Source organism: Lingula anatina, chromosome 1 (assembly GCF_051362555.1).
Source record: "Lingula anatina isolate TDL-2025a chromosome 1, LinAna3.0, whole genome shotgun sequence".
Lineage (NCBI taxonomy): Eukaryota > Metazoa > Brachiopoda > Lingulata > Lingulida > Lingulidae > Lingula > Lingula anatina.
This window is the reverse complement of record NC_141767.1, coordinates 21687065-21705695: the sequence shown is the minus strand read 5'-3', so window position 1 is coordinate 21705695 and position 18631 is coordinate 21687065. Positions and strand designations below refer to the sequence as shown.

The 18631-nt window shown below is 37.0% G+C and overlaps 1 protein-coding gene across 13 annotated transcripts in view; it reads right to left on the bottom strand.

The window, feature by feature from the left end:
• Positions 1-18631, bottom strand: part of LOC106178456 (microtubule-actin cross-linking factor 1, isoforms 1/2/3/4/5-like) — a 90796-nt gene that overhangs the window by 1311 nt on the left and 70854 nt on the right. For 10 of the 13 annotated variants that reach the window (XM_086998733.1, XM_086998735.1, XM_086998732.1 and 7 more), the window contains 40 exons: positions 18335-18485; positions 17777-18162; positions 17411-17524; positions 17094-17207; positions 16640-16852; positions 16345-16506; positions 15932-16102; positions 15384-15704; positions 15142-15226; positions 14768-14991; positions 14387-14596; positions 14037-14156; positions 13532-13858; positions 13124-13330; positions 12781-12900; positions 12515-12623; positions 12032-12258; positions 11559-11783; positions 11079-11180; positions 10602-10772; positions 10264-10419; positions 9727-9924; positions 9010-9465; positions 8611-8817; positions 8325-8444; positions 7990-8156; positions 7110-7269; positions 6428-6622; positions 6002-6130; positions 5611-5754; positions 5303-5491; positions 4970-5118; positions 3964-4129; positions 3554-3716; positions 3283-3395; positions 3000-3050; positions 2115-2234; positions 1728-1845; positions 405-574; positions 110-233 (listed from right to left, as the gene is read on the bottom strand). In XM_086998733.1, the coding sequence (XP_086854859.1) occupies positions 110-233; positions 405-574; positions 1728-1845; positions 2115-2234; positions 3000-3050; positions 3283-3395; positions 3554-3716; positions 3964-4129; positions 4970-5118; positions 5303-5491; positions 5611-5754; positions 6002-6130; positions 6428-6622; positions 7110-7269; positions 7990-8156; positions 8325-8444; positions 8611-8817; positions 9010-9465; positions 9727-9924; positions 10264-10419; positions 10602-10772; positions 11079-11180; positions 11559-11783; positions 12032-12258; positions 12515-12623; positions 12781-12900; positions 13124-13330; positions 13532-13858; positions 14037-14156; positions 14387-14596; positions 14768-14991; positions 15142-15226; positions 15384-15704; positions 15932-16102; positions 16345-16506; positions 16640-16852; positions 17094-17207; positions 17411-17524; positions 17777-18162; positions 18335-18485 (7054 nt within the window). The remainder of the gene's footprint in view (positions 1-109; positions 234-404; positions 575-1727; positions 1846-2114; positions 2235-2999; positions 3051-3282; positions 3396-3553; positions 3717-3963; positions 4130-4969; positions 5119-5302; positions 5492-5610; positions 5755-6001; positions 6131-6427; positions 6623-7109; positions 7270-7989; positions 8157-8324; positions 8445-8610; positions 8818-9009; positions 9466-9726; positions 9925-10263; positions 10420-10601; positions 10773-11078; positions 11181-11558; positions 11784-12031; positions 12259-12514; positions 12624-12780; positions 12901-13123; positions 13331-13531; positions 13859-14036; positions 14157-14386; positions 14597-14767; positions 14992-15141; positions 15227-15383; positions 15705-15931; positions 16103-16344; positions 16507-16639; positions 16853-17093; positions 17208-17410; positions 17525-17776; positions 18163-18334; positions 18486-18631) is intronic. The other 3 variants (XM_086998744.1, XM_086998737.1, XM_086998745.1) reach the window with 1 other exon arrangement.

The following is an 18631-nucleotide window of genomic DNA, read 5'->3' as shown; positions in this document are numbered from 1 at the left end:
TTTAATTATATACATTATAGAACTGCCAACATTTGTAGTTCTGTAACAAGTTTCTTTGTAAGTGTCAATAATGTTACTCAGTCAGGAAATAAATAGTAGTCCTACTCACCTGGACTTAATGTGTCCCTAGTGGCTGCTCTAGCACGAGGACTCTGAGACATATACAAGGATACTTCACGATCTGGACTGAAGGCTACTGGCTGCTGCTGTCTCCAACCTGGCAGGGGAGGTCTCTGGAAAATACATAAAGAATTTACAATATCCCACTTCATATTTTTTCATAACTTGTAGTCGCTCTTCTATAAAGTTCACAATATGACAGCAGTGGGCATTATTAGTATTAAAATAGAATGTCCCATACATAATTGGTTCCTCTGAATCTGATATGGAAAGTTGGTATTTACCCTTGCCACAGAGACAGGCCCACTTGTTGTGCTGGCAGACCGACTGCTTGCAGAGGCTGTGCCACCACTAGAGCTACCAGAACTCTTGGAGACAAAGCCGGCCATAGACTGACTGACACCTTGGGCCAAAATAAACTGTTCACGCAGTTCTACATTGGTACGACCCTTGGCTGAAGTGGAAAAGGTTTAAATTGTATGTAAATTTGAACCAGTAACAGTATTATACGTATCTGACACTCACATCTGTTATGCTTGTAGTACACGTCTACTGTATAGGGCAGAGTGCAGAATACAAAACCTGCCTAACCTACATGCATTTACCAATACTATTCAGACAAGTTGTTGCAAAACAATTTTGTATCTATATGTGTAATTCAAACTGACCAAATTTCCATGCAGCACAAATGTCAAGTGGCATACTATCAATTCATGCAGAATGGAAAAAAACATGCACAATTGGAATTTTTGTACTTGTAACATTTAACAATGAAAGAGCAGGCTAAACTAAACTAAGATCATTACTAAATAATAACACTGAGTATTAAAGATACATTGAAGAGAAAATATGACCTGATACATATCTAAGAAAGAAACTGTATCAAGCAACCCTTTGCTTCCACTACATATATTTACATTTTTGACAAATATCAAGAGTCACTAACAGAAAACATGATGGGTATAAAGAAACAGTTGTTAGTGCTACATGGGCATTCTCCTAGATGCATATATCTAGTTCCTTAGTAAATAAAACAATGACAAGAATGGTTTCTGCATAGCAGGTTACTTTCTCAGCTTTTTTTGTCATCCCACAAAGGCCATTCAAGTTTCAGCGAACATTGCTGGACTGTTGTACAAGCTGTGTAAGCACATGTTTACTTGAATTAATAGCCATCATTTACCAATAAGCAATGGAAAATGACAGGGGAATGACACGGACTGTGAAAATTCCATGCTATTCAGTGACAGACATACACCTCTTTCTGTTAGAGATGGGAGTGTGCTGTCGTTTCATTCGCAGACGTTCACCCTTCCATAGTCCAACTTGGGAAGCAAAAGGTTAAGAGAGGAATCAAATTAAATATAGTCCTACATGTATAAGCAATATGACATCTCAGCATTTCTCCTCGATTCACCAAAAGCCATCTAAACTATTCAATGCACGTTCCATGAAGATCAGCCCCTCAATTTACCAATTTCATAGGTTTGTTCTCAATCTTCAACAGACATTACTTTACAACTTCATGTACCAACTTCTCTTTATGTAATTTCATTTTGCTCTGTGCAATCCCCAGCTTAATGTGGCACAATGCAATAATCACTGACCTCTACAGGGATCATTCTTTACTAAAAATTCATCCAGCGCGATCCAGCCCCCACCAACTCGGACCATGACAGTGCTGCGCAAAATGCGGACCAAGCGCAGCTTCTGGGAGTCACCAAACTGTAACATTAATAAAAAGTGACGCTTTGAAGTTAAAAAAACACACTGTAAAATGAATTATATGTATCTTGACTTCTAAATATCATCATAGGAATGAGCACAATAGTAATCAATAATATACAATGATATTTATGATTCTGTCACTGCTAAAAGACACCTCTTAAAAATTTTTTGGCAATAATAAATTCTTTCTTTCTTAAGAATTTAAACCCTTTTTTTAGAAAAAAACATGCAGTTAAAACTTTTTTGTCCAAGCATACGGGCCGTACCCTATATTTTCCTTCTCCAATTTTGTGAATATGGAATTTCTTCTGACATCTGCACTTGTTCACCTGCCTCTTGACTTCATCCAGAATGCGTTCATTGTCTGTCTGTTCTGGTTTTGCAGCCTAATGAAAAAATACATCATTTTTAAAACTGTCACTTTGGTATTTACAAGGGTAAATATTCCATTTCTTACACATAAGCCACTTTCACTTCTGTTTAAAGTCAACATAAAGCAGTGAACAGAAGAGATTTTCAATACAAAGATATAACTTTCAATGTCTCTGTAACAAAGTTTTGACCTTTTGTTGAACGTTAGAAATTTTTGATTTTTTAATAAACTGCACAATAGATAAACTGAATCATGGTCATATTTGGTGAGTGGGAAGAAGGTAGTGGTATTTACTTATACCATATAATGGGGATTGCCCTTTAAAAATATTTCTGTTATCAAGGACCATATATACAACGGTAAGGCAGGAAGTGACATCATGTTACGATGATTGAGGGCGTTTGATAATTCTGATATAAATCATTGGGGTTTTAATAAAACAAGCTAATTTCAATGCCAACCACTTACATATTGGCTTTTATATGGCAAAAATATATCTGTCAAGCAAAGTGTGGCAAAAAAATTAAAGGTACAATAAATATTTCAATAATTTTCCAATTTGATTGGTAACATTGATATTTTTCCAGCTGAAAGGTGAATACACAAGATTAAGTGGATAAAGCACTTTTCAAAGTGAAAGCAGATAATCATTCTTTTCAGGAGTCAATGAGATATTGAATATAAAAGCCTTTTTTATCTTTAACAGCTTGAGCAGACATGAGGTAAGCAGACAATAAAATATCCTGCCACTTATGATGGTAAATAAGTGGCCACCCACCAAATGAAAATGATGTTGCAGATACTGGCCTGGCTTTTTTCGCAAGACTTTCTGAATGTTATAATAAAAGTTAAAAGTTATAATAAAAAGTTTGAAGTATCTTTAAAATGTGATTCAAATATTTTGTAAACATTTAAGGCCTTGACAAAGCCAGACTATTTCCCCTTATAAATATTTTCCCAAAAACATTCTTCTGTACACATTTTTAAGTTAAAAAGAGAACTGTTACAGCATAAATGGAACTAAAGTTTCTATCAAAACAGTATTTATTTAGCATGTCTACCTTATTGTCTGGTCTCAGAGCAGCTACAAATTCTCTGTAGTCAATGAAGCCATCTTTATCGTGATCAAATATGTTAGCCACTGCTTCCATTTCTAGACGAGAAGTAGGGAATTCTGAAAAACGACAAAGTTGATTATAAAAATACTTAAAATGAACAACACATCATTACTATAGCTCAGCCGTTTGGTCATGTTTACTGATATTGTACCTTTCAATAAAATGTTGAGCAACATGGTTTAAAAATTACAAACAACCGAAATGGTACTCATACTTGAAATGAGAATGCCATCAATGAATTCCTGACGTGTCACTTTTCCATCTCTATCCTTATCTTGCTTGCGGAAAAAATCCATGATACGGGACTTGTTGTGATTCATCCATTTCATGTACCTCTTTCGCCATGTCTCAAAGTTGAAGTCTTTTAGTCTTTCCATCTGAGATAATTGATAAATTTAGATTGTAAACCAATACATGAAAATATTTCTGATGTAAAAATTTAATCAAAGGCTAACAGCTTGAAAAGTTATAAGCAATTAAATATTCTCTAACTACTATTTTGTAGACCTCTTAAATGTACAAAGGATGTTTATATTGCTTCTTTGTCCAAAAATTCGGTATGATTTTTGTACGAAAACACTCAATTTCTTCAAACAATTTTCCATTGTTTATTGGGTAACATACTTCTTTGAAGTAATCTTGAGCATCCTGCAGCTTCCTCCTCCTGTCCATGGCCATCAGCCACACATGGCGCCACTTGTTAAACAGAGCCGTCACCCTGGGGTTCTTAAACTGGGGCTCTGCAGTAGGGGTGGGGGTGCTACCTGCACGACCCCTGGCATCATATTTCCTGGATTGAGGGGAAATCAAGTTTCATTTTTTGTAAAAGAAACAATTTTTTCATTTTTTGCTTTCTATCTTTCTTTTTTTTTTAAAGGGAGCATTATTCTCTTCACAGTTTACATCTGTAGTACTATTTTTCCTTATCTAACGATCTTTAAACTGATTAAGCTTCATTACGTCTCCAGATTGATTTATCTATTATTATGTTGCAAATACATATTTTCATACTTCACACCTTTATTTCACAAACATCACATTCACAAACTGTTTCCAAATCTAGTAACTTTACAGCTGCTCAAAGGAAAAATTTAATATTGTGACCATAAACAATATCAAGAAATCTGAGTCAGAGCAAAACACTTAAAACTGAACAGCGCAACTGAAGTTACGTAGAGAATACAACTTAATTCAATGGTATATCAACCATGGTACCACCAAAATGGCCATCTATGAAGATTTAAATTTGGACATTTATGTGCATGGAAGAAGAAAGAGCAAACAACAAGAACACAAGTGTAAACTGCACACAGCATCTTACTGCTTCAATCTCTGGATAGAACAATGACAGTTATCGAATTCTCGATGATTATGAAACTTAACCATTTTTCCCATACTGTGTGAATGCATTAAGAAAATTGTATCATGTCAATATACACACAAAAAAACAGAACTCACATGGTTTTATGCATAATTCACTTAAACTGGTTACTCAAATCATCTCCAAATAACCAAACACATTTCACTTTGTACATCGTATAAGTTATGAATGTTACTGCTAAGCAATATATTCTACTGGATAATTCTCTGGTACCATTAAACATGTGTAACCTGCTGGTTGGTAACTCACATTTGCCTTGGTGTTGAGCTTCTCTTGGGGGACCCTCTCTCAAAAGGACTGAGGAGGCCTGAGCTGCTGTCTAAAGATGGCCTCCTCTTCTGTGTCTTGGTGAGACAGTCATAGTCTGGCTGTCTGCTGGTCATGTCATTCTCAAACTCCTACGTAAGATAATATATAGCAATTAATAAACAATGTGTAGGGATAATCTTTGTTAAATGAAGAAATCACTTAGGAAACAAAACTTGCAATGATTTTTGTCATTTTTCTATAAAAATATGCATCAAACACCTACAAACTTTTAAACCAAAAATACTCTTAACTTAATGGTTATTTTAAACTTACCTCATGTTCTTTGGTCAACTTTTCTATCTCCTCCATGTCCACTGGCAGTGGCTCCTGCTCCTGGTAGGTCAGGTGACTTTCTGCCGTCTGCAGCCAGGTCATCAGTTTGTCTAGCAATGCCATGCTGTTATGTAGCTCAGACAGGGCATCTGTCAGACGACGTTCACGTTGATTGGCCCACGTAGAGATCTGTTGGGGGAAAAAAAGTAATGAAAATTGATTAAAATCCACTCCCTTCAATAGCATCCGTGAAAGATACCTTATATGTCTCTTATTTTAATATTTGATAACAAAATAGATCCTCTCACCTCCTCCCACCTAGCCTGTAGTATGGTGATCCAGTGTTTGACTGGCATCACAGCAACTGGGTGACTCTGTTTTAAGATATCTCCTCCCAATGCTAGGGTAGTCTTCAAGTTCTCTTCTTGCTTCACTAACTCAGCTTGTAAACTCTATAAAAAGAAAAAGCAAATACATCAGAATTCAAAAAGTTAAAAATCAGGAATCACAAACAGTTCACATTTAGAGATACATAAGTGATACAGAAGTCAATTATTCACTTTATTGGCTACCTCAGTAAACAAGTTTGCTAACCCCGCTCTTAAACGATCCATGAAAAAGTTTTTATGGTAATTTCATTCAAATTATTGGCAATCCAATTGTTATGATGATGAAAAATTATGAGAACTACCATCATACCTTCATGTCTTCAAGCTGTTGACTCAACTCTTCCTCGTCATCAGCAATGTGAGAATGATATCGAAGGTGCATTTCAGCATCTGCCATCCACTCCAACAGTTGCTGTGCTCTTTTGTGGAAGTCTTCAGCCTATTTACACAGAAGAATTGTTTATTCCACAGGTCAATGCAACAGAGAGCAGGCACCACAAATATGGAACCATTTGTTCACTAACTTTGGTTTAAAACATAACTCAAAAGATAGATGTCATACCTTTACAATGCATAAGCATTAATAAACAAACAAACAAAAAAACCTCCTTTTCAACCTACATAAGCCAATTACTGCATTAAACTTCTATCTGCATTCCATTTAGCAAAAGAAAAATTATAACCTTAATCTGTAAATTATATAATTAACTTTCCACAAAACTGCCAAACTTGTTACCTTTTTCATAGCCTCATCTAGCCTCTTCTGCTTGTCTACACTGAGTTTGCACACCCTATCCCAGCGCGTCTTCAGTTCTATCAGGTCATTCTGCAGATCTCCTGCATCCTCCTCCGAGTTCTCAATCAGATCTTTACCAGATTTCTGTACAGAGCCTACACTGCTGGACCTCTTACCCAGTTCTTGTTGAAATGCCTGTAATACATGCAATACTAAAATTAGCTCACATCTACATATCATATTTTGTCATCAGCAAAGGGAACTATCATCTTTAAATTATTACCTCTTATTCTTTGATGTTTTCTTTATATTGTTGTAATGACAAACAGTGGATTTTCCTTGCAAGAGTATTTTCTTCATTAACTGACAGACCTAGGGCGTATTTCCATAGATTTTAGATCGATCTATCCCCGTGGGGAGTCTCACTAGATTACTGTCAGATAATCTGGCTTAAATGTCCGTCCCGCCTACTACAAGCTGTAAGGGGGTAATTAACTTTCGTGCTCGCTCAGCTGACAGCTATTTAGCGTGAACCCCCAGGGAGTTAGGTCGATCTAGTTTGGATTGATCTAATCTCTGGGAATGGGGTCCTAGATTCATATTTCATGAATAATGATTACATTCTGCACAATACCACATTTAGCACTAGAAAACAATGGTTTCCAAGCTGTTTGTTCCCTACCTTGTGTTCCTCCAGCAGAGCTATGACAGTGTCCATGTCTCCATGCACCATCTGCTCCTCTGTCAGCGTGGGCTCCACTTTGTACAGCCAGTCCAGTAAGGCTGACAGAGCATCACGCAGGTGACCAGAAAACAGTAAAGCTTCTTCAAGTCTTCTTTGTCTGGAGAGTTAAAATTTATTATATTAGGCTGAATGTTTATTTTAGAAACAAAATGTATATATATGTTACGAAAGTTACAATCATTACTGAAATTTTGTTGCACCCAATATTATTTGTCTAGTGTTCAGTGAATCATGTTTAAAAACAACTAGAGTAATTTAACTTGATCAATTGCCAGAAAGCTTTTTACTACTCATGATATGCTTACAGAACATTTTAAATATACTGAAACAGTAACACAGTAACACAAAATAATATTTGTGCCATTTCACTTCAACGGTCCCAAATCAAGAATAATTACAAATTACAAAAATAATGAGTGTAAACTGTAATTCTTTAATATAATTCAAAACAATCACTCTTGAAGCAAATCATCTTGTGAATTTTTCTGAAACATATAAATACTACAGGTGATATTATGATCATGGTGCCAATGCAACATAATGAACACTACAACACCTAGAGAAACCATACTGAACTTTGCTTGAAGTTCACCAGCCTTGTAACATTGTAATCTATGCCTAAGCAGATAAGACAAATCAATTCAGTGGGACTGAAATGATCATCAATTAATTGAATGCATCAATCACAAGTTAATTTGGCATTTAAAGCTCCACTGAGACATTTTTATTACAAACTTAAAACTTTCAGTATCTCCCTCCATTTGCATGACAAAAAAGTATTTCTTGCATGTACTACATAACAGAAACAATAGCCTACCTTTCTACAGACTTCCCACACACACTGTTCCACTTGTTCTTCACCTCGTAGAGGAGGTTCTGAAGCACAGGTTCATCAGCCTCTGAGCTCTTCTCCTTCAAAACTCTCCCCATCCTCTGCACTGTGTCATAGATCGGCTGCTTGGCACCCAAGGTACGTTGGAATTCCTGTTTAAGAAAATAAAATAAAAATGCTGGATACATTTTATTTCAGCAATAACATTTCTAAAAAGTGGTTAAAAATTGTGTTGTGAGTGTTTCGTTTTTTTAAAAAATTTAATTAACCTAAATTAATAAGACACAGTCTTTTCATTTTCAGCTAACTAACTAACTAACCTTGTGTTTATTTATCTGTTCCTTGATTTTAACAGGATCATTGGAAATTGTTTGTTCTGTGTCCAACATTGCCTCACTCTGGTTCAACCAGTCATTGAGCTCCTGCCAAACTTCATGGAACTAAAATATAAGCAAAATTCATTAATTCAACAAAAGAGTGAGTCAGACACAAAAGTATAGGAATATATTCACTAGCACTGATTTGAATCACAACAAGCCTTACATATACTTTCCTCCACCTTGAGCCTTACATATATCCTTATAAATCAAAATGACCGCCTCTTACCTGTCTGGCTTGTTTAAATCCATGGTCCAGTTGTCTTGTCCTCTCTGCTGACCTGGACACCACCTTTTCCCATCTGTGCTGGACACTGAGCAGCAGGTTCTTGATCAAGATTACATCCTGTTTCTGGCTGAAGTACTTCAAGTGGGTACCAGTCTTGTCTAGAGCTGCCATCTTCTCTCTGTTACTGCTGATATCTTTCTGCAGGCCCTGAAAAAATACATGTTATGGTCAGTTTCTTTTCTATGCCCCACATCCATGAAAACATAAATGAAAGACAGGGATTTACGCTAACTGTTGTTTGCTATGAAGCCCAAGACCCAGTTTAAACATATGGCTTCAGTTCATTTTTCAAATTTATATCTTTTCTCTAAATTGCACCCTCAAATAATGTCCTCCTACCTTATGTTCCTCTATTTGATCCACAATGGTCTGCAGTACTCTGCTGACAGGCTTCAGGTTGTTGATATTTCTTTCTGTGTTGGTCAGCCAAGCTATGAAGCTGTTCAGGTCAGCTTGGAACTTGTCTGCCTGGGCAAGAGCATCCTCCAGCTTCTTCCTCCTGTCCTTGGCCCTTGCCCTAACATTATCCCAACGGTTCTTCAAAGCTTGGAGGTTTTGGTTGAGGTTGGTGGCAGTTGTTTCTCCACACTTCTGAACTATTTTCTCTCCTTCACTCAGTAAATCTTGGACTCTTGGCTCATTCCCTTCCAGGTCTTTGAATATTTCTAAGAATCTGTTGAGCTGATCTTTGGCACTCTCTGGCAGCCCTCCCACAGGTTTAGATGTGATAAGATGGGCATCTATGTCACTTAGTCTTTGTAAGGTGTCAGCTAGTTCACCATGGAAGACTTGAGCCTAACAAAAAAGATACCATTAACTTGTTTTAAAGAAATTTTATCAGTATAACTTTTGTCTTTATGAAAATACTAATAAGAGAAAGAAATGCACATGATTAATTCTGTAGTCCACAGATATTCACAACACAAAAAAAAAACTTTCATATATGAATTTTAATGACAAACAATAAGACATGGTTAATAAGCATTAAGCCAAGATTTTGAAAATAGCACGAAAAAACTGAAAAAAATTACAACTGAATACCAGGCAAGTCCTTACCTCTCTGTATGCATGTTCCAAATCCAGTTGTTTATCCCTGGTCTTCCCTAGCACAGCATCCCAACGCATGTTGAGGAGGTCGAGCTTGTGTCTGGTGGAAGAAGCATCTGCACTGCCCTCGCTGGAGATCACCTGCTTCCCAGCATCATTGACAGAGTCCACGCTGGAACGATGGGCCTCAACGTCATTCTGGACAATCTGAAATACAGGAATAAATTCATATGTAGATAAATATTTTCTATTTGCATTGGTTGGTATGTAGTTTATAGTCTTTCTCCTTTCAATTAAAAATTAAGGAATACAGGAACATTTTCATAAACTTGTTATTAAAAATATTTTCTAACTGCATATGTTAATTAATAGCTTGGAATGATCTTTTTAATTCACTTGGAAATAAACCTCAGAAGCTTCAAAAGAGTACAGATTATGTACATAATTGCACAGAAAGTTGGTGACACTTCAACCACATATTATCATGGTGTGAAGGGGTGATAGATTTGTCAAATTACTGCAAATTTTTGTATCTTTATAACATACCTTGTGCTTAGACATGGCTATCTCCATTAGTCTGGTGTCTCCCAGTGCTGGTTGTATCTCGTCAAGTGTTTGCTCTGTCTTATCCAACCATGACAGCAGCTCATTCATGGCCACATGGAATGCACCCAGGTTTAATAGAGCTTGTTGAAGCTTAGCCTGCAGACATAGCGAATAATATTACTCTTAATACATTCACACATTCAATCTTTAAAAATGTTATAAATGATGATGAATCTTAAAATTGCAACTTCAAACATAAATCTTTGCAAAGAATGAATTTTTTTCTGAAATGTGCTACAAAGAAATCAATAAAGTGTGATTTATAAAGATATATCTACCCTTCTCTCCCCTATGCCATCTATGAGAGCGTCCCATCTTTTATTGACTTCTGCAACCTGGTCCTTGACCACAGCCCCCTGGTCAGTGGTGCTGTCCTTGATCAGCTCCTGACCAAGATGGTTCAGAGCCTCTACAGACACATGCTTGGGGTCCACGGCACCTTTGAATGCCTGAAACAGAGTGACAGTAATTTTGAATGAGGTAAATAGCAATAAAATATCAATGCCCACAAAACATGTACTTATTTGAGAGCTTGAGGAAAAAAAGGGCCTTATTTGTCAAAATATTCTAAGATACAGAGTGGCTAGCAATTACTTATATACGATCAATTACCAGTATATCTATCACTTAAGTTTTGCTACATTAATTCCAGCTGTGAGCAAACAGATAATAAGCATAATGGGTCTGTAGTTATCAAAGCAACATTTTCTACAAAGAGAACAGCAATGTTACAAAATGCTACACAGCCACTGTACCTTCAGTGCATCAATCTGCATTTTGACTGTGTCGGTGTCTGCGCCAATGGGTCCCAGGCCTATAAAAGCTTCTTCTGTCACTTGAAGCCAGTCCAGCAAGTGCTGAAAAAATAAGAAAATATTCTATTAATTCCGCCTCCAAAAATAAACTAAGTTCCAAAAAATAGAAATTTTATTTATTAAAGAAAAAGACTTCAGAATTTAACATCACACATGGAGAAACATAATGGAGAGAGATGGATTAGTTTTGTTTGTAAAAAAATCAGCATTGGGATACACTGTTTAAATTTAACACCGAGCATTATGGGGAAAGAGATCAAAGTACTGTAATAGCATATATTGTACTAACAATTTGCCCCCTATGCCCATAAAACTGATTGAAATTTTACTGACGGTTAATGCAAACTTTTCCTTTTAAATAGAAATTCTGTGTCACTTCCTCTGAAGTTTTTCAAATATTACAATTCTACTGCAACTTACAATTAGAGATTCTTGGAACTTGGTAGCCTTGGACATGGCATCCTCTAGTAACTTGGCCCTGGTGACCATCTGTGCCTGGACATCCTGCCAGTGTGTGTCCACCTCTTCTATATTCTTCTCCACCTCAGGGCGGTCTGGCTCTCCACACAGTTCTATCAGACGCTTTCCAACTTGGTGCACATCATCCACATCAGTGTGGGAGGCCTCAATGTCTTCTTTTAAAGCCTGAAAGAAATGGGAGAAATGTTATCAGTATCATCTACATAGATTTCCTGTAAATTTCACTCACATCTTTGTACAAACTTAATCAGCTCAAACTAAAAAGATGTGTGCATGACTAAGCATTTCTATATTTCTAATTATCTATCTCTTACAAATTTTATGTGTAAACACATTTCATGCAAATTGATACCAATATCAAAGTAAACCTATACAAAATGGCAGAGCAGTAATTCACAGAATATGTTCCCTACCTCCAGGACTTCCTGTTGTTCTCTGATCAGTTCTGGTTGCAATGCTGGCACCTCCTGCAATTCCACAGTGTCCTGCATCTCCTTCAGTGTCCCCATCAGCTGGTTAAGCTCCACCCAGAATGTGTCAGACACCTCCAGTGTCTCCTCTAACACAGCCGTCCTCTCCTCTGTTGCCTTCCTGATGTCACTATACAACTGCACCAGCTCATCCACCTTGTCCTTCATGTCTGAAGAAAAGATTGCAAAATAGTCAGAATTTATATGCAAAAAGGCTTAAATCAAGTAACTAATATCATTCCATCAGTGTTAATGACATCTTTAAATCATTTTCAAATAGAACAAAACTTGAAAATAATGCTTTTTATATATGCAGACTTTGAAATACAAGGTTTAAAAAATCATGTAGCCTAAGTTATGTTAAACATGACAAAGTAAAGTTAACTACCCACATCTCTTAACTTACTATACATTATGTCATCCTACCTTTAACAGACTCATCCTCTTCATCAACAGCCTGACTGATGAGTTCGCTGGCTGAGGCTTTCACAGAGTGCAGAGCAGCAAGTCTACGGTCTAAGTCCTCGATTATAGCCTAAATACACACAAAACATGCATCAATTATCTTTTTAGTACAAATCCCCCCCCCCCCCCCCCCCCCCCTTAAAAAATACTTCAACACAAGTTAATGGATAAAATCCCTTTGCTGAACAACAAGTTAAGAAGACAATTGAAATATTTCTAATTTTCACCTTATTCTCCTCAAGCTGGTCCCTTAGTTTGTCAGGGTGTGCAGACACAGGCTCAGCATGCTCCACCTGCTCTGCCGTGGCAACCAATGTCTCTAGCATATTGTCCAGTTTCTCAGAAAACTAGAATGCAAAGTAAGGATGCAAATTACTGGCATGTTCTTCGTGGAGTATGTTAGTCTTCATGAACGATATCTGTTTCAACTTTTATTTGTCTAATAATACTTCTTGCAAAGATGTTTGATTTTTGGTTGTATGGGCAAATAATATCCTGAAAGTGTCAAATTTTGTCATCGCCAGTTTTATCAAAATGAATAACTTCCAACATCCATTTCCATTGTCTTACCTCAGACGTCTGCTGCATAACTTCCTCCAGGTTGTTGGATCTTTCCCTGGTGCTGTTCTTAATCATTTCAAACCTGTTGTTGTCAGTATCCATGAACTCTTGTATCTTCCTTGCCTCCTCCAGTCCACATAACTTTATCATGGCCTGGCCAGTCTTGTTTAGCTTATCAACTAGTGGTTTCTGTTCTATTATCTCTTGCCTCAGAATCTAACAAGAAATGAAACCAATGTTCACGTTTATATGTAAATCAGTTCTGCAAATTCTGTTAATTTTGATAAAAGCAAAATAAATGATATTCATATAAATAAACTTTTATCTTAATAGCACAAATTCACACAAAATTTTACACATATATACTCATCTGGCAATGGACTTCAGAAAAAAAAAAAAAAAAAAAAAAACACTTACCCTGACTCCATCTTGCTGTTTCTTAATCTGGTCAGTGTTCAGGGCAGGGACATCTTGTTCAGTTATCTTCTCCTCCACTGCCTCAAACCAAGCCTCCAAGTCCCTGTGGGTGTCATGGAAGTGGACAGACAGTGGCATGGCTTGTTCCAGGAGTCCGAGCCGGTCAGTGCACAGGCGGGACACATTGTCTGTTAACTGTTTGAGGTCATCCATTTTGTCTTGGATGGTTCCGTCATCTTCAATAGAGGTCTCACGCAGGAGTTTTCTGCCAATGGTGACCACCTCTCTGGCTTTTCCTTTATTCTGGTTCATTTCTTCAGTCAAGGCCTGCAAAGGAAACGGAAAGTAGAGATTTGCCAACTTATGCTAATAGATAGTTTGTAACAAATTTTTCATTTTTACACAATGGCCTATAAAACATCAATAACTGAAATAAAAATGTTTGTGGGTCGATAATTAATACTTTCTCATGCTGTTCTTGCTATTGTGTAATGTGATTCCTCACTTTGTGGTCCTGCAACTGTTCCTTCAATACACCAGGATCTGAGCTGATGGGCTGAGCTGTCTGGATAAGTCTTCCCGTCTGCTCAAACCAGTCCATAAGGTCAGAAATGTCTTTCAAAAGCTGGAAAAATAAACAAATATATCCATCACACAAAAAAAGAGGTGTGGCATCTTATAAGATTTGTTAGCAAAGATGTTTTGGGAGAAGATTTTACAATAGTTTACAATAACAGTGATATAAATTATGTAGTAACAAATAATATGTAATATGTATTTGTAGAAAAAAAGACTCATTTACATCTATTAATCATTATACTTTCACAACAGAGTAATAAAATACAAAGCCAATACCTCTTGTGATCTTTGTTTTGAGAGGTTAATTTTCTCTGCCTTTTTGTCCACTTGCTCCTTCAAAGCCTCAAATCTCTTAGTATCTTTGTTGATGAGGTCCTCTATCTCTGCAGCCCCTGCAGAGCCAATGGCCAGCTTGGACAAGGGGTGACCAGTCTGAGAAACGGCAGTCAGGATAGGTACCAAGTTGTTCATCTGAGCTTGAATTTCCTGAAAATTCAGATCAAGTAAAATACGTTGATCTCAGTTTAGTATACATAAAAATTATCATTATTACCAATATTTTCTGTATTTCTGGTAAGTGGTTTGATAAAATGTATGTATCTTAAACCCATAGTCCTTTGATTCAAAATGTTTGACAAATGTAAATAAGTACCATACCCCTAATTGATTCTCTCCTTCTTTTCCTGACATATCTTTGCCTCTTAATTCTGGTTCTAATCTATTCAGCAAATCCAAAAACTTCCCATGTGCGTCTTCAAACTCCTCTGCCAGAGGTAATACTTCGTCCATTTGTTGTAATCTATCTGCACTCTTCTCATTCAGAGCACTGTAGCGCAGTTTCAGTTCATCAAGTTTTTCTTGCACATGGGCTCTTTCTTCCCCTAAGATGAAAATGTCCATGAATTCCTTTATGCCAAAAATTTATTTAATAACTACAAAAGGGTTCTTTCTTTGAAAGTAAAGAATGACATGTAGGGAAATTCTAAGATATTAATTTTTAAAATATTAAGATCAAGTCCTATCAAACTTACCATTGCAAAGTTGAAGTAACTCTTCCCCTTTCTTTAGTGCAGCTGCCAGGTCTTCTCCATGATCTGCAACTTCTTCATTCACCTCCTTCAGAAAAAAATATCAAGATATTATAAATCCCTTTTCATCTGCCTTTTTATTTTTACTGGAGACACTGTATCCTTCATACCTTTCTATTAGTTATTTTGTTGGAAACTATATCACTATGTCTTTAAATCTAAAGAGAATATTATCAAAAACAAACCTTTTGATGATGAAGTTGTTGTCTGATCTTTTCACTCTCTGTTGCTACAGGTTCTGCTGAAGCCATCTTTTTCTCAGTAGTATCCAACCAGTCAATCACTGGCTCCAGCTTGTCTTGGAACTCCTTGGCAACAGTCATCATGGTGTCCAGACTCTGGCGACGCTCTGTTGCTCCTGCTTTGAGCTCCTCGTACCTTTTTACAATATCATTCACCTGTGCTGACACCTGCTGGCCATCAGAATCTTCTGTGCTGAGTTTAGAACCAATTTTCTTGATTGCTTCCACATTACCCTGTCTGTCTTCCAACATTTTTTGGAGGAACTTTAAAAAAAAGGATCAAATATAGAAAACCAGTAAAATTCTTATGCACTGTCAGAATTTTACGCCCTTTGTCAAAATGAACACAAAGTAATTTCTGATAATAAAGATCTTGTAATGCCACAATTTAACAAGGGATCCTGAGTACTTTGAATAATTTTCATAGTGTTACAGAGTACTGAGCAGTATAAGAAAGTATTGTAACATTACCAATAGCAACAATTACATACCTTTTGCTCCTGCATTTGAGCCTTAGCCACTTTGTAGTCAGCAGACGGCTCTTTCTGGTGTTCCATCAGTTCCTCTGTCTCCCCCAGCCAGTCCAGTAGAGCAGATACAGCTTCACTGAACTTGCCACTTTGTAACAAGGCATCATCTAAAGCAGCCTCTCGGTCACGGACCTGAAACATGAATTTCATATTACACCCTTGCTTATACATTATCTTTTTAAAAGAAAAAGATAAGGAATACAAGACTTTTAGGTCATCTGCAAAAATCTGTTGTATTAGCTTTTTATTTGTGCATAAGACGCTGTTCACAGGCAAAATCATTTGACCCTTTTTTTCTCAAGACAGGAATTAGAATGCAAATAATTTTGCATTTATTTTTAATAGTTAAATATATTAGATTATGTAATGCCTACCTTCTGGTTGAGTTCATTCCACTTATCCATAAGGCTCTCTATGTCACATTCCAGACCGCTGGTGCTGACCCCTGGTGCAGCAGATGACACCAACTGCTGGCCCTGTTTACTGACAACCTCTAACTGCTTCTGTATGGGCTCAAGACTCTTCTTCTCAAAGGTCTATAAATGATTATTTGAATATGATATTAATAACAAATCTAGTTATATTGTTAATTTAAACAGTGAGAGGTAGGAAATGAGACAACCAGCTTCAAAAGTAGAAACTGCAGAACATAATGGACCGATGTCTCACCTTCAACTCTTGTAGAAGCTTCTTCAGATTGTCAGCATTTCCACCCACTGGATTCTGAGATTCCTGCTCTTCAGCTGCCCTGTCAATGGCTGTGTGCAACTGGCGCAGGGAATCATGGAAATCATCCAATTTATTCATCATGGCTGACAGCTCTCCTTGGCGCCGAGTTACTCTGTCTGATATCCTAGAGTGCTGCTTCTTGAGGTCCTCAACCTGGATACATACATCAGTAACAATTAAGATACAAGCTGTTTTTCATATAAAAGCATACACTGGCATCATTATTTCAAATATGGAATGCCATTGGTGACTTGAAATAACTGCTTGTGAAATTTTTCCAGCACAAAAAATGCTTGGATATGGGCAAATAATAAAAACTGACATTTTTTGTCTAGTCTTACATTTTTATGCCTGAAACTTAGAAATACATCCAATGGTGAGTTCTCATATTTACCTGAGCTAACATGGGGTCTCCATGTCCTATGTATCCCTGGCTCATCACATTGTGACATCTCTCCCCAGCCTCATTCACTGCAGCTGCTCCCTCACTTATCTGAGCACTGAATGCCTATAGAAGAACACAAACAATAACATTATGTACCAATATGAGACATTTATTTCTACTAACTGTTTTATAGTGAATTTTGACAGCAATAGTTAAATCCTTCACATATGGTACTTTAGGTAGAGCTATAATGCTGTGTGTATGAATATTTGTCAGTGCCTCATAGAAGGCTACACATTTCAAACAAGGTGTCACATTTTCCTTACCTGTAGTTCCTGTAACTGTTGTTCTACCACATGTGGATCTCTCCCGCAAGCATCCATCTTTTCTAAATCTTCCTCAAAACCTTGAAGCTGTCTGCCAACTGTATTCACTTGTTGCTACAACACAATACATAACACAACCCCTTGTTTGAATGTGAAAATGGACCATCAGTTATTTAACACTTATGAACACTTACAGAAACTCCAATTCAGGAAAAGATAAGCAAACTATTTTAGATCAGAAAATATGAAACAAAAAATCTCTTCAAGGGGAGCAAGCAAATTTAAGTTTGAAAGAAAGAATCTTCGCAATTCCTACTTAACTGACATAACTGTTGTCATTCACAAAACAAGATAATTCCTCCTCACCTGTGCACCAGTCACCACTTGTGAGCCAGTCTCAATGGATGCCAGCCAACTATCTACTTCCTGTGCGAGCTTCTCATATCTTTCTGAAACTTCATCCACCCTGGACGTAATCTGAGATGTTTTGGCATTGGCTGGCCCTGCACTGATGAGAGACTGGGCCAGTTCTTGTGTGTAGTCTATCTGTGGCTGCATGGAGTGCACTTCCTCCTGCAGAGACTGGATGATGTGCAGGTAGCGACTGCCTTTGGCAACTGCACCAAGAGCATCATGGGATGACAGCTTATCTTCATATTTAGACAGGGAGGTTGAGAGATCTTTGATGAGGTCGAAAAATTCATGAAGTTTTTGTGACATATCCTCCAGTGTCAGAAGACGATCGTCAACAGCTGAAAATGAAAGGAAACCTTTTGTGTAAATACAGGAAGAATACTGACTGGGCTAAATTTTTACTCAATGGTTTAAGAACAGATATTTTACTGAATACAGTATATTTGAATAACATAACAGAATATGTTCTGCCTTGTTCAACTGGACTTAACAAGCCCAATGTAAGTGTACCTTTATTAAGACTGTCCCATCTTTGGTTAACAGTGTCCAGCTGGTCTGCAACCACCTGTTTATCCACATCAACATTTTGCAACAAAGTCTGTCCTTGGGTGTTCAAGCTCTCATGATTGTGAGTTTTACGGACAATTTCAGTTTGTAGGGTCTACAAAATATGAATGCAAACCATTCACAAGTACTAAACAATTATCATAGATATTCTTTAGACATCAGATAATCATTTGCAAACATTCAAATAAATTGACAGTGATATATGCATTAACAATATAAATTAATACTTTCTTTAAAAAA